Source organism: Nicotiana tabacum, chromosome 5, assembly GCF_000715075.1.
Source record: "Nicotiana tabacum cultivar K326 chromosome 5, ASM71507v2, whole genome shotgun sequence".
In the NCBI taxonomy this organism is placed as follows: domain Eukaryota; kingdom Viridiplantae; phylum Streptophyta; class Magnoliopsida; order Solanales; family Solanaceae; genus Nicotiana; species Nicotiana tabacum.
Window position 1 is genome coordinate 68406383 of NC_134084.1, and position 24019 is coordinate 68430401.

Consider the following 24019-nt stretch of genomic DNA (forward strand, 5'->3'; position numbering starts at 1 on the left):
GGTTTTAATTTCCTAAAGGCGCTTATTAGAGCAAGTGCTAATTTTCATAAGTGTTGGTACCGGGTCTTGGCTTCACCTAAAGTTCGACTAACATAGTAAACATGAAATTGCGCACCTTGCTCTTTTCGAACTAGGACACCACTTACCGCAACTTCCAAGACTACCAAATATAAGTAGAGTTGCTCGCCTGCTTTCGGAGTATGAAGAAAGGGTGGGCTCGAAAGATACCACTTTAACTCTTTCAATGCCTATTGGCATTCTGGGGTCCAAGTGAAATTGTTCTTCTTTTTGAGTAGTGATAAGAACCTATGACTTCGATCTGAAGACCTAGAGATAAACCGGCCTAAGGCGACTATCCGCCCTGTTAATCTTTGTACTGCCTTAACGTTGTCCACGACTGTGATGTCTTCGATTGCCTTGATTTTATTGGGGTTGATCTCGATCTGTCGATATGACACTATAAAGCCGAGGAACTTGCCCAAACCGACCCCGAATGCACATTTCTTAGGATTGAGCTTCATGTTGTATTTTCTTAATATGTTGAAAGTTTCCTGTAAATGTGTTAAATGGTCCTCTGCGCGTAGGGGCTTAACTAGCATATCATCAATATATAGCTCCATTGATTTACCTATTTGCTCTTCAAACATTCGATTCACTAGGCGTTGGTAAGTAGCACCAACACTTTTTAGCCCAAACGACATTACATTATAACAATAGGTACCATACTTAGTAATGCATGAAGTCTTTTCCTGATCCTCCGGGTTCATTTGAATTTGATTGTACCCGGAGTAAGCGTCGAGAAAACTAAGGATCTCGTGGACGACCGTAGCATCGATCATGCGATTGATATTCGGCAGAGGGAAAAGAGTCTTTGGGACATGCTTTGTTTAAATCCTTATAATCTATGAACATTATAAGTTTGTTCCCCTTCTTAGGGACTACAACTACATTTGCTAACCATTCGGGATATTATACTTCCCGAATGGATACTATTTTGAGAAGTTTGGTTACTCTTCCTTGATGAATGTATGTTTTACCTCGGACTGGGGCCTTCTCTTTTGTTTTATTGGTCTGAACTTCGGGTCCAGGCTAAATCGATGTGTTGTGATCTCCGATGGATTCCTGTCATATCTAGGCGGGACCAATAAAAACAATCCATGTTATTTAAAAGGAATTGAATGAGTTTTTTCCTGAACTCGGGAGTTAACCCCCTACCCAGGTATACCTTTCGATCGGGAAGATGCTCGATCAGTATGAGTTATTCCATCTCCTCGACCGTTGACTTTGTTGCATCAGAATCATCGGGGGTTATGAAGGTTCGAGGTATCATATAATCTTCATCCTTGAATATCTCCTACTCCTCCGATGGGGTCGAGGCCGGTGCCTGTGGTTTCTATTTGACTTTTTGTTTTCCCTTTGACTCTGATCCCTTTGTTGAAGAAAGCGTCGATACTGGTACTACTTTGTCTATTGCAAACATCTATTTGGCGGCAACTTGTTTGCCGTACACCATTTTGATCACTTCTGATGATGGGAATTTCAAGACTTGATGAAGCATTGAAGGTACTGCCCTCATATTATGAATTCAAGGTCTTCCGAGCAACGCGTTATATCTCATGTCACCTTCGATCACATGGAACTTTGTTTCCTAGATAGTCCCGACCACGTTTAGTGGTAGAATAATTTCCCCTTTGGTGGTTTCACTTGCCATGTCGAAGCCGTTAAGTACCCATGTTGTGGGCACGATCTGATCTTGTAGGCCGAGTTCCTCTACGACCCTTGATCGAATAATATTTGCCGAGCTACGTGGATCAATCAACACACGTTTAACTTAAATTTTATTCATAAGGATAGATATTACCAGTGTGTCATTGTGAGGTTGTTCGATCCTTTCTGCATCCTCATCATTGAAAGACAAGGTTTCTTCTGGTAAGTAGTCCCGAGTATGCTTTTCCCTCGTGATTGTCACTTTGGTGTGTTTGAATACTGGTCCTTGAGGGATATCAACCCCACCAACGATCATATGAATTACGTGTTGTGGCTCTTCCTACTCGTTCTGCCTCTTTGAATCTCTGTTTTTGAAATAATTCTTGGCCCGATCACTTAGGAATTCTCAAAGGTGGCCCTCGTTGAATAGATGGGCTATCTCTTCTTTCAATTATCTACAGTCTCCGGTTCTATGACTATGGGTACCATGGTATTTGCACATTTAATTAGGTTTTCTTTAAGATGGATCGGTCTGTAAGCGTATGGGCCATCTAGTATCCTTAATCTGACCAATGGTTGATACAATACCTGATGCATCGAACTGAAGTTGTGTTCTGACAGTCAAAGTGCTTCTTTGGTCCCAGCATCCCTATCGAAACCACTTTTTTACATAAGCCCCCGGGAACTCTATCCCCGATCATTCCTTCTATCATTTCGTATAGGGTTGTGTCCAGGCCCGCTATTTCCCCGATCTTCATTGTATGGCTGGTATGTATCTCTATTTGATCGTGGTTCCCGATCGACGTCCCTTCTAACTTTGTCCACGGGCCTACGGGAAAAATTGAACCAATTGGAGTTCCTAGTTGATCATCTTCGACCCTAATCTTCGACTGATACCGATTGTGTACATTGGCGCAAGTGATAGATGGATATTTGATCAAATTTTGCCTCAACTATTGTAAGGATATGAAGCTCCGAACGTTGAGGCCTTGTGTAAAGGCTTAAACAGCCCAGTCGTCGGTGACTGGAGGCAAATCCATTCTCTCCGTTTGGAACAGAGATATGAATTCCCTGAGCATCTCGTTATCCTTCTGTCTTACTTTGAGAGGTCCGATTTCCTCGTTACAACTTTAATGGCTCCAGTATGGGCTTTTACAAAAGAATCTGCGAGCATAGCAAACGAATCAATAGAGTTGGGTGGTAAGTTATAATACCATATCATGGCACCCTAAGTTTCTCCAAATTTCTTCAATAGAATGGATTCAATCTCATCATCTTCTAAGTCATTCCCTTTTATTGCGCACGTGTAAGAAGTGACATGCTCATTAGGATCGGTGGTCCCATTGTATTTGGGGATCTCTAGCATACGGAGTTTCTTAGAAATGGGCTTTGGAGTCGCACTTGAAGGGAAGGCTTCTGCATGAACTTCTTTGAATCCAAGCCCTTTAGAATCAGGGGTGCCCCTGATATTTGGTCAACCCGTGAGTTGTACGTCTCTATCTTTTGTCATTGGCCTCAATTTTCTTTTCACCTGATTTGATCCTCTTCATGAGCTCTTTGAGCATCTTCATAATGGCGGGGTCATTCCCTGATTCATTGGTGTTTGATTTCTCCAGTATAGGTTCGAATATATGAACAACTTCTTGTGATGTTTCGAGCTCAACTCTACTTAGTGCTCGATTCTGATTTTGGAGTTACGCTATCACAACTTGTTGAGTCTGCAACATTTTGAATATCATTCGAAGGCTAAGTTTGTCTTCTCCACCACTCTGCGCATTCTGATCGGCTGCTCGGGCATCTCTGTGGACATTATTTCTAGGATCGACGCCCAGATTTTCATTTAGGGCGATATGCGAACTGACATCGACATGATCTGCGATCGGTACTCCCTCGTGGCTAGCTTGAGGCACTTCGATCCCTGGGGTGGCTACATTATCATTTTATCCATAGAAACCAAGGCTGTCATCGGCGTGAGTGGGTACTGCTTGTGAGTTAGACATATTGATCCTGAAATCAAAAACACTTATAAGAACAAGCGTAAAGTAGTGTGTGTTATGGGAATTAGTACCAGACAATCACTATTATCCTTAACCCCACGGTGGGCGCCAAACTGTTTACCTTAAAAATTGAATAACAATTAAACTTATAATGTGGTTTTAAGGACACGTAATTTTACCTAATACAAATTGATAAACGTAAAGATTACGGTAAATATTAACAATGAGATAAAGCAAACCAGTCTTGAAACGTGATTCAGCCCTCGAGCTTAAGTGCCCTCAAACTGATCGGTGCCCAAAATAGTTAAGAAGCAAATTGACTGATGAACAAGAATATAAGCTAGAAAGTATTGTATTGCTTTGATATGCGTCAATGTAAGATGCCTACAAAATGATCAAAACCCTCTTTATATAGTAGAGAAATCCTATCTATGCTACAATTCCAATTACGGAAGTAATTCTCATGATTAGCCTAAACAACCGCCCTTGATTTGATCTGTTCCGGGATTTTCGCTGAGATCTTTGACCGGTCACGGATATCTCACTTTCCCGTTATCACTCTTTGCTCGAAGTATGCCATATTTAATCTCGATCGTTGCTGGCGTCGATCTCGATAGGTGTCTTGACCCTCGAATTCGATACTTTGTCTTTTTATTCCGGTCTGATCCACTACAAGGCTGGCTTTCGATGTAATTCCCTGGCCTCGATTGGGTAGGTCCGGTTTTAGTTGTCAAAACTCCACTGTCCATTTTCCTCTTTCGCGAATGCAAGCTCCTTCTCGCGAAAGCTTCAGCTACTAGAGCCTTCGCGAACGTGACTCATCGCCTTATAGTGCTCTTTGCTAGTTTTCACTAACAAGACTCTCTCACTTTCCATTTCTCTGTTTACCATCGCCTTATGGTGCCCGTGCCTGTGTCTATAATTTCGGACGGAGGTACGCAGTTTACCTCCCGTTTCTGGAGAGCAGTTCAGCGAGAGTTGCGCACACGGGTTGAGTTGAGCACAGTATTTCATCCTCAGACGGACGGACAGTCCGAGCGGACTATTTAGATTTTGGAGGATATGCTCCGGGTTATAAGCAAAGGAAATCCACTTTGGTGCTTTTCCAACAATGATCTCACTCAATATAATGGGAATCACCTGCAAGATTAAAACTTATTTAAGTGTTTCATGCAATATGTAGCACAAAAGATTTAAAACTATATATTCGGATATTTCCTATTTCACAACATTGCAAATGATAATAATGGTTAGTTGGATAATACTAACCTTGAACACTCATATTTCCAGCAACTAATTTGGCACAAGCCAAAGTAGAAAAGATTAAACCTACATTAACTCATCCTCCACGATCAAGTTATGGCTATATTTAAAGTAAATAAGTCTTATTACGAATATTATAATAAGAGAATTTATGTGTATACCAAAGAGATAGCAGCTACTTCTCAGGCCGGGGGAGGCAATCAAACTCTCGTCGCTTGCACACCTAAGTAGGTCGTGCAGGGACTTCAGATGCCGGGGGCACATCCAGCCCAGCCGGTTGTAGCTGCTCAGGACTATGTAGTCTCTGCCATGCCAGAGGATGAGCAGCATAGGTTGGAGAGGTTTGGTAGACTTCAGCCTCCGACCTTCAGTGGTGCAGAGGGCGAGGATGCCCAGAGTTTCTTGGATAAGTGTTAGAGGATGCTTCGTACAGCGGGTATTCTGGAGACCAGCAGGGTCGCTTTCACTACTTATCAGTTTATTATATCCTATCTGTGAAATTTGGTAAAAAAATAACTGATTTGACATGATTCGGATGTTTGGTTGTGAAAATAGGAATTTCAAAGTGTACTTGAGAATTTCATGTAATTTGGTGCTAAATTCGTAGTTCTAGGCGTTATTTTGGCGATTTGATCGCACGATCAAGTTCATATGATGTTTTAAGACTTCTGTGCATGTTTGGTTTGGAGCTTTTGTGTTTGTAGGTCTGAGCGGGCTATTGAGGCGGAAACTTCGGCGCTCAGGGAGGCAAGGTTTGAGGAGTGGATTAGGGGTTTGGAAGCAGAGTTATCGGAGCTGAATGAGTAGGTTGTCGCTCTAAGAGCTGAGAAGGAGCAATAGCAGGCCTAGCCATCTACATCCCGGGGTCGATTTTTGGGATTTTGGGAAGAATGCTTGGAAAGCTATAATTAGGCATTGGGTTCGCATTGTTTAGCATTTATTGATGTATTGAAGTCATTATTGTATAGGCTTCACATTTGCGAAGCGAGTCTCGCAAATGCCAAAATTATCTGGGCAAGGGAAGTTCGCAATTGCGAACATTTGGGCCGCTTTTGCGAAGGCCCCTTCTTCGCATTAGCGAAGTATTTTATCGCAATTGCGATATAGACAGAGCAACTCAGGCTTCGCATTTGTGAATGTCATCACTGTCGCAAAGAAGGTGGTGCGAGTCATATCCTCACACGCTTGGCATTTCACAACAATGTGGTCGGCGATGGTTCTGATCCTCTCTCGGATTCTACCCTTTTCCTGAAGCAAACGCCCAACCTGTTGGATTCCGAGCTTCCAACACCTGGGTGTCAAAGTGAGGTTAGTGTGGGTGAAGAAAATGATGGGGAGAAGACGGGGATTTCTGGAATTCTTTAATGGAAGAGAGGTTTTATAAAAAAGTTGTTTTATCACGTGTTGCATTCTCATTCGTTAGTTTGCTAGGTCAAGGAGTTTGAGAATCACGCACCTAAATTATTAGCTAGGTATCTAATAGAAACTATTTGGTTGAGTTCAGGTATTCAATAGAAAACCTTAATTTAGGTATTTAGATGAAATTTGTTGCATTAAGTACATGATATATGTAATTTACGACTTTCTATCACTTATAATATTTTAATATATATGAGTTGTGTAAAGTATTTCTATCCCTAAAATACAGTTAACGTAATAAAAGAGCTTACCTAATATTTTGGGAATATAATTTAAACTTTTTGAGCATAAGAAAATCACTAAGTGAAACCCTTTGGGTTGCCCAGTCAGTTTGGAGGGCGGTCATTCAAATTGAATTCCCCCTCAATGCCTTCTGAATTGATCCTGTCGTACAGGGTTTGTCTAGTGCGGTTTACATCATTTATGTGGTTTGCAGACTATTACATAAGGAGTTTATCCAGTGCGCACAAAATGCTCACCCGAAAGACAGAAACTGTAGCGACTGCGAGTTTCTCCTCCTACCAAAAAAATAAAAAATCACTAAGTGTGTTGCTCGAGGAAAGTGATCCTTTGTTGTATTCTGGACTAATTAGTAAATTATACATGTGAATATCATGTATGATATAATATTTATAATTGTGTTCGGGAGTTGGGTGGAGGTTGAAAAGTAGGCTGGTTTAAATTTAAAAGACTAGAAGTATCTGTAATTAAAATGATAACCAAAAATCTAAGCAGGTCCACCACATGCATTTTCCACTTCAGTCTTCACATGCCCCAATAGGCTTGCCACAGTATTAATGGAAATAATTGCCACATTGAAAGAAATTTGACTTAAATGACATTCAGTTGCACAATGCTTCATTATTGTATTTGCATCTATAACCATAGTTTTTAACAGGATGTAAAAAAATAAAAATAAAAATAAAATCTATAGCTAGTGACATGGTCCATTCAAATTGATATGATGTCTCCACCTACCTGTGCTCCTGCATTTTATCAAATACCTTAATTTTAAATTTGGTTTGCGTGGAATATATAAAATTAACACAAGTCTTGTATATTTGAATTTGAAGCCGGTTATGCTGACTTTAACCTACTTGATTAAGATTAGAAGTTATATTATTTACTTTTTGCTTAATGAGGTAACATCTGAGAATTCATATAACCAATTTTAACTTGCTTAGAAGCCAAGTGTTGTTTGTAGGTCTTTACAAATTAGCTTTTTGTTTTATAATTCTATCTCTTTTTTTTATATATGAGAGATTTAGTTTTGCGCAAAAATAAAAATTAAAAAGAACATTTTCTTAATTTCAACATTGTAAAAACCATGGAGACTCGTTTTCAGTGGCGGAGCCACATTGAACAGCTTGACACCCCTTTGCTGGAAAATTACACTATATTGCTAGATAATTTTTTTATTTTATGTATATCTATTATACGTTGACTCCCTATCTAATTATTTATATTTTGACACTTCTTGATGAAAATTCTGGCTCCGCCGTTGCTCCCCTCCTTTGCATGCAGGTGTTAGTAATCGTTGTAAACTCGTAAATGTTGTAAATAAAATTTTAAGAAGTTGAAGGTTCAAAGTTCATTTGAAGCAGTATAGGGCAAGAAAAAAGGACTTGAAAATAGTTGATGATGATCCAGTTGAGTCATTGAATATTTAAAAATATTTCTTATGACACATCGCATACGACTGTTACTTAAATGACTCAATAAAAACTGTATGCAGTACTAACAAGTTTGTTGGAAAAATATATCTCAAATTTGTCACACCCTCCATACATAGTATCTAGAGAATGATAATTCCTTTGATCAACTTGTAGTCTTGAATTTTTAACATAGGTGGGGGTGCCAATAATTCCAATGATGCTTACAGCTCAACCAAGATCCACTGCACTCAGCTCAGAAATCCAACATGTCCTTACCGTCCGGGCACCGGAGATCATCACCGGCGGCCGGAGGAAATTCATGTCAAAAAGAAGTATATTACAAGTTAAAGCTGTGATCCAAAGTGGGAATAACAAAAAGACTGCAAATACTGTGGAGAAATCTGCTGAGGAGAGTAAAATGGTTTCTTCTGGCAAAAGTGGGAATCTTGATGTGAGAGCAGTGATTACTTTGAGGAAGAAAATGAAGGAGAAAATCACAGACAAGATTGAAGATCAGTGGGAGTCTTTAATGAATGGGATTGGAAGGGGAATCTTGATTCAGCTCATTAGTGAAGACATTGATCCTGGTTTGTAATTTTTCTTGGATATACAAATCTCTGTGCATAAAATTTACTTGTTGCGTTTGGTAGTGTCTATGATTTCTGATTCTTTGACTTTATTATTGTATGAGTTGAGTTCTATAGTTTCTGTTTTTCTTTTGATCTAACTTCTCAACTTTATTTCCAACTGTCTAGATTGCTGGTTATAGGTTTGGTTTGGTTCATTGACTAAAGCAAGGGTATAGCACCTCCCCTCCCCCCCCCCCCCCCCCCCCACCCCCCCCAAAAAAAAAAAAAAAAAAAAAAAACTAAGAGAAAACCTTCAATCTTCTCAAAATATTATTTTTGCTTCTTTGTTGGAGCAACATGAAGGAAAAACAATTACCCGCACTTACATGTTTGCACAGGACTAATAGCCCGTTTGGCCAAGCTCGAAAAATAAGCATATTTTGAGAATTGTTTTTTTCAAAAGTACTTTTGGTGACAATAATTTGGGTTTGGCTAATAATTTAAAAAGTACTTCTATGCAGCAATTAGTGTTTGGCCAAGCTTTTAAAAAGTGTTTCTAAGTGTATTTTTCTCAAAAGTGCTACTCAAAAAAGTGCTTCCTGGAAGAAGTTACTTTTTTCTGGTTCTCCAAAACCGCTTCTGCTTCTCCTCGAAAACACTTTTTTTCTCCTAAAAGTTTGGCCAAACACTTCAAATTTGGGAAAAAGCACTTTTTTGAAGGAAAAAAAAAAGTGCTTTGAACTTGGAGAAGCTTGGCCAAAAAGTCTATAATAGATGCTTAAGATTTGTTTGCGCATAAACTTATATTAGCTAGCCATGTTTAATTAATATACACTCTGACCTGTTCAATCACTTAACCATGATAAGTTAATATGGTTTGGTGTAAACACCTGGTGCATTAGATGGAATATATTGTGGTTCATTCTTTTGTGCCTTTCTTATTTAGCTTTTCTGGGTGCCTTTTAGTTCATTTGTCTTGTTTCCTGTAGTGAAAACTGTAATTGGCAACACAGCACTTAGTGCATAATGGATCCATTTATTGTGACTATAGGGCATCAATTCCATTCCACATGACATTTTTACATGAGTAGTATTCTAAGGTTAATGGAGTACTAACACTATTTTCTGCTCACAGTTACCAAGTCGGGAAAGATTGCGGAGTCTTATGTGCGAGGTTGGTTGTCCAAGCCTTCTGACCATCCATATATAGTTGAATATGCTGCCGATTTCAGAGTACCACGCGATTTTGGACGTCCTGGAGCTATCATTATTACCAATTTCCTTGACAAAGAGATACACTTGGTGCAGATTGTTGTTCATAACTTTAATGAAGGCCCTATATTCTTTAGTGCTAATACATGGATTCACTCTCGAAAAGATAATCCAGAGAGTAGAATTATCTTCCAAAATCAGGTAAGCGACATACTTTTAAATGATTTCACTTTTCATTTTCATTAGTAAAGCAGATAATGGTGCTTGATCAAGGATGCTCCTGCATGTTATAGCAGGCATATCTACCATCTGAAACACCACCTGGCATCAAGGATCTTCGACGTGAAGACTTGTTGATCATTCGTGGAACTGGGAAAGGCGAGAGGAAGCTACATGAACGAATCTATGATTATGATGTTTATAATGAGTTAGGCAATCCCGACAAAAGTGAGGATCTTGCTAGGCCACTGATAGGTGGCAAAGAGAGACCTTATCCTAGGCGTTGTCGGACTGGTAGAAGTCCAACTAAAACAGGTACTGAAAAATCTGTTGAGGAGTAAAATTTTCGTGCCTCAATTCTGTGACATACCTTTTTTTCTTGATCTTTGGATGCTGACAGATCCACTAGCAGAGAGTCGAATAGAGAAACCTCATCCAGTTTATGTCCCTAGAGATGAAACTTTTGAAGAAATTAAGCAAAATACTTTTTCTGCTGGAAGGTTGAAAGCTCTGTTACATAACCTGGTACCCCTAATTGCTGCTACACTGTCAAGCTCAGACATTCCCTTCACAAACTTCTCCGACATAGATAAACTCTATAACGATGGGTTTGAATTGAACGATGATGAACATTCACAGAAGAATAAATTTCTTTCTGATACTTTGGATAAAGTATTTTCTGTCAGCAAAAGGTTGCTCAAGTATGAGATTCCTGCTATAATCAAACGTAAGCACACATATTAAATTACTTTTTCATCAGTATATGTTTTTAGCTGTATCATTTAGCACTATTGAGACTGAGGAATCCTGTTTTATTCACAAGATTGACGATATATGCCATCAGAAACCTGCTCTCTCTAATTTCTTTCCGACTGTAGTTTCTGGAGTGATATTTCATAAACTCTGCATCTTTCTGATTTTTGTTACGCAGGGGATAGATTTGCTTGGTTGCGAGATAATGAGTTTGCGCGACAAGCTTTAGCAGGGGTTAACCCTGTGAATATTGAACTTTTGAGGGTAATTTTTGTTATTTTTTTTGTACTAAATAAATTATAAGCTTTCTTTATACATTCAGTAAGTAAGCTTGCGGGTATTCAACAGGAATTTCCAATTGTTAGCAAACTAGATCCAGCTGTTTATGGCCCCCCTGATTCAGCTATTACCAGGGATCTTATAGAACAAGAGCTTAATGGACTGACTGTTGAAGAGGTAATATTTTCCAGTGTACTTTGTTGCTGCTTTGCTCTAACCAGGAAACTGAATTCACCATACTGGATATGCACCTGGTAGTAGTTTCTCAAACACAGTGATCAGTGTTTCCGTGTAGGATATGATAAGTGACAGATAGATTTCTCTCGTGTTGGTTCTTTGTTGATTTATAATCATCAGTGGTCTATATATTTAAAGAGTTCAGTGAGTTTAGGAATTCGGTAGACAGAAGTATCTGATTCTTCTTTAGAGGATTTTTTTCATTTGAATGATAAGCTCATTAACATACCAAGTTTCCACTGGAGAAAAGTTGCTACAAAAAGTGTTCATAGAAATAGAAATTTTTCTTGCTTAAATTTGTGGCATGCATGCACTTTCTTGGCATCGTCGCCTTTTTGTCCCAATTATTTGCAAATCTTGATCCATTTCCAAAGTGTTATTTGAGAAATCTATTTTGTGGTGGCTCTTTTCATGTTTAAACCAGCTCTAATTTTCTGCTCAGGCAATTGAAGACAAGAGATTGTTTATACTTGATTATCATGACATGCTTTTGCCATTTATCGGGAAGATGAACTCCTTGCCAGGGAGGAAAGCTTATGCATCAAGAACACTTCTCTTCCACACATCCAGAGGTATTCTAAAGCCGATTATCGTTGAACTTTCACTGCCTCCAACACCTTCTTCACCTAGGAACAAGCGTATATTCACCCATGGGCATGATTCTACCAGTCACTGGATCTGGAATCTAGCCAAAGCACATGTTTGTTCAAATGATGCTGGCATTCATCAGTTGGTGAACCACTGGTAAGCTTAGAGCCCTTCTCTTTTTTCTTTTTTTATCTTTTTTTGTAAACATATTTACGTAGCTTTCTTCCAATCTTAGTTCTCATTGTGCTTTCATAATGTCTAATAATCTTCTCCTTTGGGCACTTTGGCATTGACCATGTGTTGAATTAGATTTGAAACTGAAACTGGACGATTGCAAAGACATAGCAGAAATTTTTCTCTAGCTTTGACCCTTTCAGTCGGGGATCTCACTGTGCGTGTAAAACTGAATTCTCAGGCTAAGGACTCATGCTTGTATGGAACCGTATATCATTGCAACCCATAGGCATCTTAGCTCTATGCACCCAATTTACAAGCTACTTCACCCACACATGCGCTACACACTGGAAATCAATGCGCTTGCGAGGCAGAGTTTGATAAACGGGGGTGGAGTTATTGAAGCATGTTTTAGCCCCGGAAGATATTCAATGGAAATAAGCTCCGCAGCTTACAAGAGCATGTGGCGGTTTGATATGGAAGCTCTGCCTTCAGATTTAATAAGAAGGTAAATTTCCTAAAGCAAGACATCTCTTAAAACCTTGAACTACTGTTTCATCTGATAATTGCAACTTCTCAACTAATAAACACAACGTTGATTGCTTTTAAGGGGAATGGCCGTGGAGGATCCATCAATGCCTTTGGAGGTGAAACTTGTGATTGAAGACTACCCTTATGCAGCAGACGGCCTTCTTATATGGTCTGCCATAAAAGAATATGTGGAGTCGTATGTTGAGCACTACTATTCCGAGCCTAATTCTGTCACTTCCGATGTTGAGCTCCAAGGGTGGTGGAATGAGATCAAGAACAAGGGACACCCTGACAAGAAAGATGAGCCTTGGTGGCCAAAGCTTGTTACTAAAGAAGACTTGTCTGGCATACTCACCATAATGATTTGGATTGCCTCAGGCCAACATGCAGCAATAAACTTTGGGCAGTACCCTTTTGGAGGTTATGTACCTAACCGTCCTACCCTTATGCGAAAGCTCATCCCACGTGAAGATGATCCCAGCTATGAGAACTTTATTCTTCACCCTGAGTTCACTTTTCTGGCATCTTTGCCTACTCAACTCCAAGCTACTAAAGTGATGGCTGTTCAAGATACCTTGTCGACTCATTCAGCAGATGAGGAATACTTGCATCAGGTGCACGAACTTCAAAGATTCTCCTTAAATGATCATGAAGTTTTGAAGATTTCTGAAAGATTCTGTGCCAAATTAGAGGAGATAGAACATACCATCAACCAAAGAAACAAGGATAATCGTCTTAAAAACCGAAGTGGTGCTGGCATTCCTCCATATGAACTGCTCCTACCTACTTCTGGTCCGGGCGTTACCTGTCGCGGTATTCCCAACAGCATCTCTATCTGACAGGTTCATGATCTCACAGTCACAGCTCACTCAATGTATTATTCATATCTTCTATGGTTATGACTTGCTAGGGATCATCTGGAACTTGGTTGCATGCAGTTTGTAGTTAGTATTCATTCTTTTAACACTTGTAGAAATATTTTGCAGGTCGTGGATACTAATAAATTGAGGGCATTAAACTCTTGAGAAGCACCATGTAATTAGAAAATAATACTTATTGAGTTTTGTCTTTCCAAGAAGATATATGTGGCTAATTTTCTCATTTAACATTTTGCTGTTTGTGTCTTCACAATTCGGATGGAGAAAAGATCGTGTGGGTAAAAATAAAACACTTATCTGGTAGTGCCTATGCATGTAGAATCCCAAACCTCAAGGGGTAAAATATCTTAAAAAGTTTTGGGAGGTTATGCTCATTAGACAAATTGTTGTAAGTGAATTTTCAACTAATTTCACTAACAACTAACTAATCTTGATTTCTTAAGTACTATTTCTCTTGTACATGACAGTTTAGAGCAAGCAAAAAGTCTTGTGTCAATTTCTTTATGTTATTTTAGCTTGTAGCTAGACATAGGGGGAGAGTGAATTATGTCTTGTTCAAATTTTTGCATTTTAAAGAACTTAATTCTTTAACCTAAGTATTTCAGACAAAATCTCCTTACTTGGGAGTGAAAACTATGACCTAACCTCGTCGGATTTACCTTAAAATTTCACTAACTTTAAAAGGCAATTTTAGTGACAAATTAATAACTAAAGGGACTAACTCTAATACCTTAACCTCTACAAGTAATCCAATTGTAGCTATCCCTCTCCAGACTATAAACTCTAGCCTAGAAGGCTAAATAAACTCTTCAGAATTGTTCAGCTATGATTACACTTCTCAATAAGCAAAACATGCTACAATTAAAGAACAATGACTGTCACGGCCTCAATATCCCTCCGTAGGATGTCGTGGTGATACCTAGTCTCTACGACTAGGTAAGCCTAATATTCAATAATAGCTTGACAGAAATAATTAACAGAAATACTAAAACAAGTCTAATAAACTCATAAAATCTACCGAAGATCAACAAATACTTTCCCAAAATTAGTGGAACTGAGTCATAAGCTCTACAGAGTAAGCTAAAAATATCTACTACATCACTGTCTAAATGCAAAATACAACAGTAGTAAAAGTAAAGGAAGGTGACTCCGAGGCCTGCGGACACCAAGCAGGCATACCTTGAAGTCTCCGTAAGCAGCTAACAGTCGATCACAAACGTCCGCTATGAGCAGACGTACCTGGATCTGCACAAAAAAGATATGCAAAGGCGTAGTATGAGTACACTACAATGGTACCTAGTAAGTATCAATCCTAAGCTCAGTAGAGTAGTGACGAGACCAGGTCAAGATACCTACTACGATATAATAAGCGGAAAGAAAATGTAATATCAAGAAATAACAGAAAGCGGAGCAATGAGTAATATGAAACAAGTTTATAACAGAGACTAATGAAAGGAGTGTAAGCATAGAGATAACATAAGGAAAGCAATTGAAAAGAACCACAATGTTCATATACGAACAATAACTGATAGAACAACGAAGAAGAAAACAACAAGAAGTGTTCCCACGAAATAACACTTTACAACACGAGATAAACAACAAGAATCACAACGAGGTATTGCCTCGTGTACAAAAGAATCACAACTGAGGTACCGCCTCGTGTATATATAAAAGTCACAACTGAGGTACCGCCTCGTATTCACAATTCACAATCTTCAATCATAGTCTTTCCTTATACTACCGTGTGAGCCTTACATTTAAATAGTTCTGAAAATATTTTTACCCGAAATAGCTACACATACTTTAGCCCACCTTATCACGTCATGTGGCTTCACGTAGTTCCCCTACAAGCAACACACACATAAGTCCTACCTTATGCCACCGCGTGCACATTAACCCCCAGTTTTATACCGTCGCATGTGCGTCAATATCACATCACAATAACAACTCGTACCACAAGTGTCCATATATCACAATTTGCCAACAATCAACAATATTACGGTTTCCACAACAATAACCCATGGCTCCACCACAACGTTTACAAGAATATCAACAATAGCAATGAATATAAAATTCTCAACAAGAAAGATATCTCAACAATTGAAAACTTCGCCTTAAAGTGATATGTCTTTCACAACTTCAACACATATAACTCAACAATGAGAAAAATAATGTATAACCACGAACTAAATACAAATAACTAACAATGGAAGAGATAACATAACTTCAAATAAGAATGATAGCAATGAAAGAGATAACTTGCAACATTGACATCAAATAATGATAATCAACAATGAAAGGGATCACATGTAACAATAAAAGAGGAAACAAGTTCGACTAAAGCATGAGAACAATTTATCAAGTAGAATGTAGAACAAGTATTAAATGATTCATATAAGGCTTGTAAAGATAGACTAACACAAGTAAGAATAGATTGACCATGAGAATTTAGAACATGATATAACGTTTCAATTAAAGCATGGATATAGTCTAAGTAGCCAAAACCGGTCAAATACCACGTACAACCTGTATACCCACTCGTCACCTTGCGTACATGACTTTTACATAGCACAAAAGACACAAGTAAGAATAGATTGCGTACATGACAGAGTTGGGAACTCCTCGCAAATGCGAAGATGGGTTTGCAATTGTGAACCTTGTTTCCCTCGCGAAAGTGACAAAGATCATCGCAAATGCAAACTTATCCCAGCCCAAGACTTCTTCGCAAATGCGACCTAGGCATCACAATTGTGATACCTGTTTTTTCCCTCCTAAGGTCGCAAATGCAACCCTGGTGTTCGCAATTGCGACACTAGAGGCACCAGACACCAGATTCTGCATTTTCCAGTTCAAAACTTTCCAAAACATGTCTGAAACTCATCCGAGCCCTCGGGGCTCCAAAACAAACATCCACACAAGTCTAAAAATATCATATGAAGTCGCTCACGTGATCAAAACACAAAAATAACATTTAAAAACTACGAATCGAATACTAAAACGCATGAATTTCAAAGTAAAGTTCAAGAATCTATAGAATAACAACAAGACGTCTGAATCCTATCAATTCAACCCAAATAATACCAAATTTTGTAGACAAGTTCTAAATAGCGTAACAGACCTATTCCAAGCCCCAAAATCAAATTTCAAGTTCAAAACTAAAAGGTCAACCTATGGTCAAACTTTTCAACTCAAATTGCCAAATTTTGGTAAAACAACACAAGTCAACCTACGAACTTCCGAAATCCATTTCGATAGGCTCTAGTATGAAATCACGATACGAAGCTATCGGAGCCATAAAAACACCATTCTAGGATTGTTTTTCAGAAAAGTTAAAGTTTGGTCAATATTTCTAATTTAAGCTTCTAAGTCAAGGCTCAAAGGGTCTGAATCAGCCCGAAAGATTTTCGAACTGAAACTAACCAACCCCGCAAGTCATAAAATCATAAACACACATGTGTGAAGCATAAAAGGAAAAATGGGGCACAATTATACAAAACAATCAGTCGGGTCGTTACATTCTCCCCCTCTTAAAACAAACCTTCGTCCTCGAATGTGCAGAAGGATATACCTGAAGTGGTGAATAGATGAGGATAATGACTTCACATGTCGTGCTCGGTCTCCCAGGTCTCCTCCTCGACCGGATGACCCCTCTATTGAACTTTCACTAACGCAATGTTCTTTGATCTCAACTTTGTATACGGCCAAAATCGGGGAGTTCGACTTTGGGGCTACTGTGGCACTCCACGCCCCACCTCGAGAAGCTCGAAACAGAATGTGAAGTGTGACCCTGAGGTGCGTCCCTCTAGGGAGCACATCGAAGGCTCACTGTGGTCAATCTCGGAACCATCCAAATCGATGATCATCATGGAAAGGCGGGAAAGCTCCCAAGTACACGTGGATAGAGCTGACCAAGTCTGCAAAAATAGTACAAATCCGTACTAAGCCATTATACAACTGTACCAATAGCATTTCCTCATTATCATTAGACATGTACTATGTTGGGATTTCACCCTCCTATATAAAGGGGACCCTTGTCATTTTGTAAGAGAGATGACTATTCAATACAATAGAACATTCTCTGCATTTCTTGCCTAAACGTGCTCAACAATTACTCTACAAACTTATTACTTGTTCATTTATTGCTCCTCATTTATTGTGTTCATTCATTGTTCTTCATTTATTGCTCATTATTATCCTTTAAAGGTCGCCCTCGAGGTCCTATATTGCTGAGCTCAAGGCCCTCAATCTTGTGACCACGCTGGTTTGCTTATCATTTCTTGCTTATCTACACTTAGCATTATTCACATAACAACTAGTATTAAGATAAATCACGTATTTTTAGAACCAAAAATCAAATATAATTGTTAATACCATTTTCAAGGTAAATAGTTTGGCGCCCACCGTGGGGCTAAAAATAATAGCGATTGTTTTGGTGCTAGTTTTCTGATAACACATATTATTCTTCATACTTTTTCTTGTCAAAGATTCTTTGATTTCAAGCTTAATCATGTCTAGTACACAGAATGCACCTGCTCATGATAGTGAAGGACTTGGAGAAAACAGCGACATTAGGGATTGGTGTACCACCTGTAAACCCTGAAGGAGTGCCAAACGTGGAGCCAGTTGATATAAACTCCCACAACGCTCTAAACACGGAAGCAGGCGCAGACCCCGTAAGGAATGGACGCAGGGAAGCCTAGGCTGGAGGCCAAGAAGCACGAGGAATGGAAGAAGGAGGAGTTAGCCTCCAAGTGATATTCGAGATGTTGCTAGCTCGGTAATTCGCCATCGCTCTACTTCAAAGTCATAACAGAACCCCTAACACTGTCGAACTAGTAAACATGCAGCACGAACTAGTGCTGGAGAGACCCGATGAAAGCGGCTTGGGGACTGACCCTACAATCATAAAGATGCTCAAGGAATTTACTAATAGAATCGAGTCAGGAGAAAAGAAGATAGAGGCTAACGATATAAAGGTGGAGACTTATAATTCGAGGGTCGATCAGATCCCGGGCGCACCCCCGATTCTGAAGGGTGTAGATTCAAAGAAGTTCGTGCAGAAACCATTCCCATCAAGTGCGGCTCCGAAGCCCATCCCGAAGAAATTTAGAATGCCTGATGTCCTGAAGTATAATAGGACCGCGGGCCACAACAAGCATATTACTGCTTATAGTTATGCTGTAAAAGGGAATGACTTAAAGGATGACGAGATTGAATCCGTCTTGCTGAAGAAATTTTGAGAAACGCTATCGAAGGGGACATGATGTGGTATCATAACCTACCCCCGAACTCGATGGATTCATTTGGCAATTTCTTTTGTGAAGGCACATGCTAGTGCCATCAAGGTTGCTACAAGGAAGTCTGACGTCTTCAAGATCAAAAAAGAGAGAACGAGATGCTGAGGAAATTTGTATCTTGCTTCCAGATGGAGCGAATGGAATTACCACTGGTCTCCAATGACTGGGCAGTGCAGGCCTTCACTCGGGGATTAAACGAGCAAAGCTCGATAGCTTCGAAGAAGCTAAAGCAGAACTTGGTTGAGTATCCCACCATGACTTTGGCAGATGTACACAACAGATATCAATCGAAGATCAGGGTCGAGGATGACCAATTAGGAGCCCACTCTGGCTCAGTATATCCAAGCAGGATAACAAAGGTACAAAGGTTTACAGAGAGGGAGTCGATACCAAACAAGGAAAGATACCAGCCGTATGTGGAAGATCGAAGAAATGCCCCGAGGCGCAATATACCTCGAGGCAATCAAAGGATAGATCGAGGTCAAAGTTCCCAGGGACTCATGAGTAAAGTTGGGTTTGATAGGCACACTGAGATGGTAGAGGCACCCCGGTTATCTAAATACAACTTCAACGTTGATGTCTCGGACATCGTATCGGCCATATGTAAAATCAAAGATACCAGGTGGCCAAAACCCATACTGTCAGATCTTTCACAGAGGAACCCTAACTTGATATGCAAATATCATGGCACTCACGGTCATAGGACTGAGGATTGCAGACAGCTTCGAGAAGAAGTAGCCCGACTGATCAGCGAAGGGCACCTTCGAGAGTTCCTCAGCGACCGAGCTAAAAACCAATTTCAGGAAGAAAGGCGAATAGGAAGAATGAACCGAAAGAACCAAAAATAATAGAGTACAGTATATCACTTACGCTTGAAATTCCATTTCTCGAGAAACGGCAAGAACTCCGCAGTAATAATGTCAACAGTCCTCACTCGAACAAACCGACTCATCCACCCTCGTTCTATATCCTCGTCATCACTAGCAATAAAGGGCTTGGTAGATCGGCATCATAGTGTAATTAGACCTCGATGATGCAAAGGCCAATACAATCTGATGAGATGGCTAAAAGTGAACTCGAGCTCAGCCTTTTCAGCAAAAAATCTCATCATCAACACAATCCGCCAGAAAGACGAATGGATCTGAGCCAAAGTAACTCGATATCTTTGATAGAATTCGAGCACGAGTCGGTCGAGAGGACCCAACATAAAAGTGTATGTATACACGTTTAGAAACCCCTCTACGTGGCCCATAATATCCTCTTCCCGAGAGGGTACCCGCAGCCTCACCTTTTCTTCCCATTTGCAGTCTCTCCTCATAGTCTCGAGGTGTCTCTCCTATATTGAACGAATGAACCTCAATGCATGTTCTCGATAGCCCAGAACATCGTGGGGTTTCTCTATCGTAAAATCTCTCATCAAGACGAAACAGTTTGAAGTTAGCTCACCAAACATCGGCGGTGTACCACCGGCCAGGCGGAAAGCAGAGGTGGGACTTCCCTCTTCCTGGTGAGCAAATTTGGGCATGGTAGCCATAGCTCCTTCAAAACAAGAAAGGGAAGATGAAAACTCAAGCGAAAGATTTGATCTGGTGCGGCACTTGAACTAGCGCAAAAAGGGAACTCTATAGAGAAAGATAGTTGCACAAAGCGGCAAAGCCCCCAATGAAAGGAAAGCAAGTATATATAAGAAGAGCGGCGACTATTCATTAACTTTGATAGCCAATCAGCTCTCACAATGCAATTATGACTTTTTGGGAAATGTACTGATGGGCTATTTTAGTCACTTCATGGTCATTTAACAAGAATGATGTCACCATACCGTGCTCGAGGCATCGAGGAGTCAAATCGATTCCTTACCAACCCGACCTAGGGAAGGTATGTGATTGAAACCAGAACAACCCGATTTCAAGGGTCTTTGTTACTCCAAGACCGAGCTCGAAAAAGTTGAATTCAAGTTCGAAGCTTGACTTTGCCATGAACACTAAAAGGCAAAACTTTGAAGACATTAAAAATCCTTTGCATTCCAAAAATATATTTACAAAGGTGTATTTACAAAACTCCCACGCGGAGTCCACATACAAAAGAAGAAGAAGTAAAAAGAGCAAAAGTGTCCTAATCTTCATCCTCGCTAATCCCCGAGCCGCTCGTAGAGCCCTCATCCGAAGTAGTCGGAGTTGTTGACTTCTCTTCCAAGGCCTTTGCTTCTTCGATATCGGTAGAGAGATCGAAACCCTTGGCATGCACTTCCTCAAAGGCCTGCCTCCGAGCTTCTAATCGGGCACGTGCAAGGCGCGAGATAGTTTGAGCTTGGCCTCTTTAGATATATCCCTGGCTCGAGTATTCACTACAGCAGCATCATACCGATACGAGGATAAGAGTGCATCAGCCTCAGACTTGGCCGCGGATAATGCAGCAGCCAACTCAACATGAAGCGCCTTGAATTTAATAGCCTCCTCTTTAGCGCCTTGAAGAAGACTCTAAGTCGAGGCCAGCGCCTCTCGGAGAGTATCCCTTTCCGAGGCCATGCTATCTTTGTACCGCTTCAGCTTGAGGATCTCACCATCTTTGGCCATAATATCTTCCCGAAGCTGCCCTACTAGGACATCCTTTCGCTCAATCTGCAAATGACGATTCAAGGTAATAAACACCAAGTCATGGAAACAAAAGGCAAGCTCATGAGTACCGAATTACCTGCTCGATGAAGTTGGCCCACTCTTGGAACACTTTCTCCGAGCTTGCTCGAAGGCTGTTCAGTTCCTCCTCCCTTCGGGTATAAAGAGCTTTTAGCTCTCTCGACTCTGAAGCAAGTTTCTTGAACTCCTCCTCGCAATGAGTCAATTTAGCTCTTAACTTGGAGAAGGCCTAGTCGTACATCATCTTGACCTATAGCATGAAGGAAAGAAGTTAGAAAAATAAGGATCAAAACTCAAGCCGCAAAGGTTATGTCAAAAATCACCTATTTTTGGAGTTTCGCAGCCTCCTCGAGGACGACTGGGCATCGACATCAGCATCTTGTTCAACACCGGCAAAAAAATCTTCAAATGTATCATCCTCTCCCTGGGATGCCCCTACATCGGGAGTCTCCCTGTTCTGGGCATCCCGTATTTGCCCTGGGGAAAATGACGGGCCTGGTTGAAGATCTCCTAAGACATCGACCTCTATCGGGGCTTCCTCTTGCCCTCGAGGGGCCTTAAAGCTGGATCCTCTGAATGCACCAACAAAATGTTCATCGGCACAAGTTGCATCCTGTTCAATGGTCGGCTCGGGGAGCGCATCCAAACCCTCCTCTAGGGTCTCCTCAATACGAGGTGGGACCTCATCGGCCACCTCTAACTCGGTAGTCTTCTGCCCGGCAACCTTCGAAGCATCAGCATTTTGTCTTGCTTTATGTACCAATGGGAGACCGTCATCGTCCTCGTTTTCAGAACGAAGAATCTTAGAAGCTGCCGGAGTTTGGACCGTTACATCGGCCCTAGGATTTCTAGCCTTATCTCTCTTTGGTTTCGGGGACTCCGTCAGCGTCTCCTTCTTTCTCTTTCTATCTTTGGCAGATTTTTGGGTCTCCTCTTCGCCAAAAGGAAGCGGTCTCATTGAAACAACTTCCCCGAGGCTTGCATAGGAGTAAAATGTCAAACATACCGCCAAGAAATCTATTCATAAGGGATTTAGAAGTGATAATGGTGAGGGCGTACCATGATTTTTGGCCTCCTATCGAGTTTTGGTCAAATCATGCCAAACGCGCTTGTCGTATGAGGAGGTGGAGTCTAAGAGTTCAACCCAGCCTGGGAGATCCTTGACCGCACCGGGGAACCACATGGTGGCTAAGCAACAGAAGGAGAATCAATTCAAAAAAGAAAGGAATTAGCTCAAAAGAGGAAAAGAGGACATCCAGGTGATAAAACATGCTCGGTGTAATGACACTTACGTCTCATATTCCATTCCTCGGGGAATGGTATCTTCTCGGCAGGGATGAGGTCCTAAGTCCTGACTCGAACAAAGCGGCTCATCCACCCTCAATCCTTATCTTCGTCGATGCTGGCAAAAATCACTCTGGTCGATCGAGGCTGCAGTTTGACTAGGCCCCCTCGATAGATACGAGGGCTATACAACCTAATCAGATGATCGAGGGTGAAATTTATCCCCTTGACCATGTTCGAGAAATATCTAGTCTAATAGATGATTCTCCAAAAATAGGGATAAATTTGACAAAGCGTCACTCGATATTGTTGACAAAAATCGAGGATCGTTGGGTCTATCAGTGGAGAAGAAGAATCTACAAGATCTAAGGTAAAGGGGTACGTATATACAGTGAGGAATCCGGCTCTTTATGTAGTTATATCCTCTTCCGATGAAGGGATCTCCACTTGTACCGTCGCTCCCCAACGACAATCTATTTTCACTTTCTTTATGTCGGTTATTAGACTAATATACCGACACATGGGCTCGCATCGTCCCGGTACCGAAGAAGGTTTTTCAATTTTGAAATCGGAGGATGTCTCGAAGGTCCCAGGAATACACTCCTCAATACGAGGAGGCTTTATCTTTTTGCCCTTAGTCGAGCGTGATGAAAAAGGGGCTTCCTCTTTTTGCGGTACTGTCTTAGAAGTTTTGGCCATGGTTATAACAAAGTTTCAAGGTAAGCTAAGGAAGAAGTGATGGGTTTTCAATGTCTTTGCCTTATGCTTCTTATGTTTTGATGATCTAGCAAACTTATTGTGAAGATCCACATAGAGAACCTGACACACATGGTATACATTTCAAATGAACAATGTCCAGTCTGATCTCAACAAATGAATGAACAACCATAGGGAGGAACACAATAGGGACTTGATGACCTGGTCCTTTAGGGTTATCCAACAGAAGTACAAGTCAGTGACTGTCCGCAACTATTACAAAGAGGAGCACAACAGGGGCCTGGTCCCTTAGGCCCCTCTGACAGAAGTACAAGTCAATTGTACAGCTGGAACGTAACAGCAGAAAGTGACTATCTCGCAACTGTTACAAAAGAGGAACATAACTGGGACCTGGTCTCTTAGTGTTCTCTGATAGAAGTACAAGTCAACTATACAGCTGCAACGCAACTGCACAAAAGTGACTGTGCAGCAGACTATGCAGCAGTCACTTCTCATTGGGAAGAAGCGTGTACCAAGAATTGAAATCACCATCCATTGTGATGTCTTTTGCGGTATAACAACCTGGTGCAAGGCACATGAAATTCACTTGTGCATTCAGTGATATTCT

The 24019-nt window shown here is 40.6% G+C and overlaps 1 protein-coding gene across 2 annotated transcripts; it reads left to right on the top strand.

Annotated features, from left to right (window-relative positions):
* Positions 1-7972: 7972 nt before the first annotated feature.
* Positions 7973-13678, top strand: LOC107820064 (lipoxygenase 6, chloroplastic). Of its 2 annotated transcripts, none has more exons than XM_075253633.1 (9): positions 7973-8628; positions 9746-10023; positions 10119-10356; positions 10442-10768; positions 10973-11058; positions 11143-11250; positions 11753-12054; positions 12314-12580; positions 12683-13678. In XM_075253633.1, the coding sequence occupies exons 1-9, from the start codon at positions 8256-8258 to the stop codon at positions 13440-13442; spliced, it is 2739 nt and encodes a 912-aa protein (XP_075109734.1). In that variant the 5' UTR covers positions 7973-8255; the 3' UTR covers positions 13443-13678. The 2 variants fall into 2 exon arrangements, with proteins under 2 accessions (XP_075109734.1, XP_075109733.1); XM_075253632.1 differs by having other exon boundaries at positions 8073-8628; positions 10116-10356.
* Positions 13679-24019: the final 10341 nt, after the last annotated feature.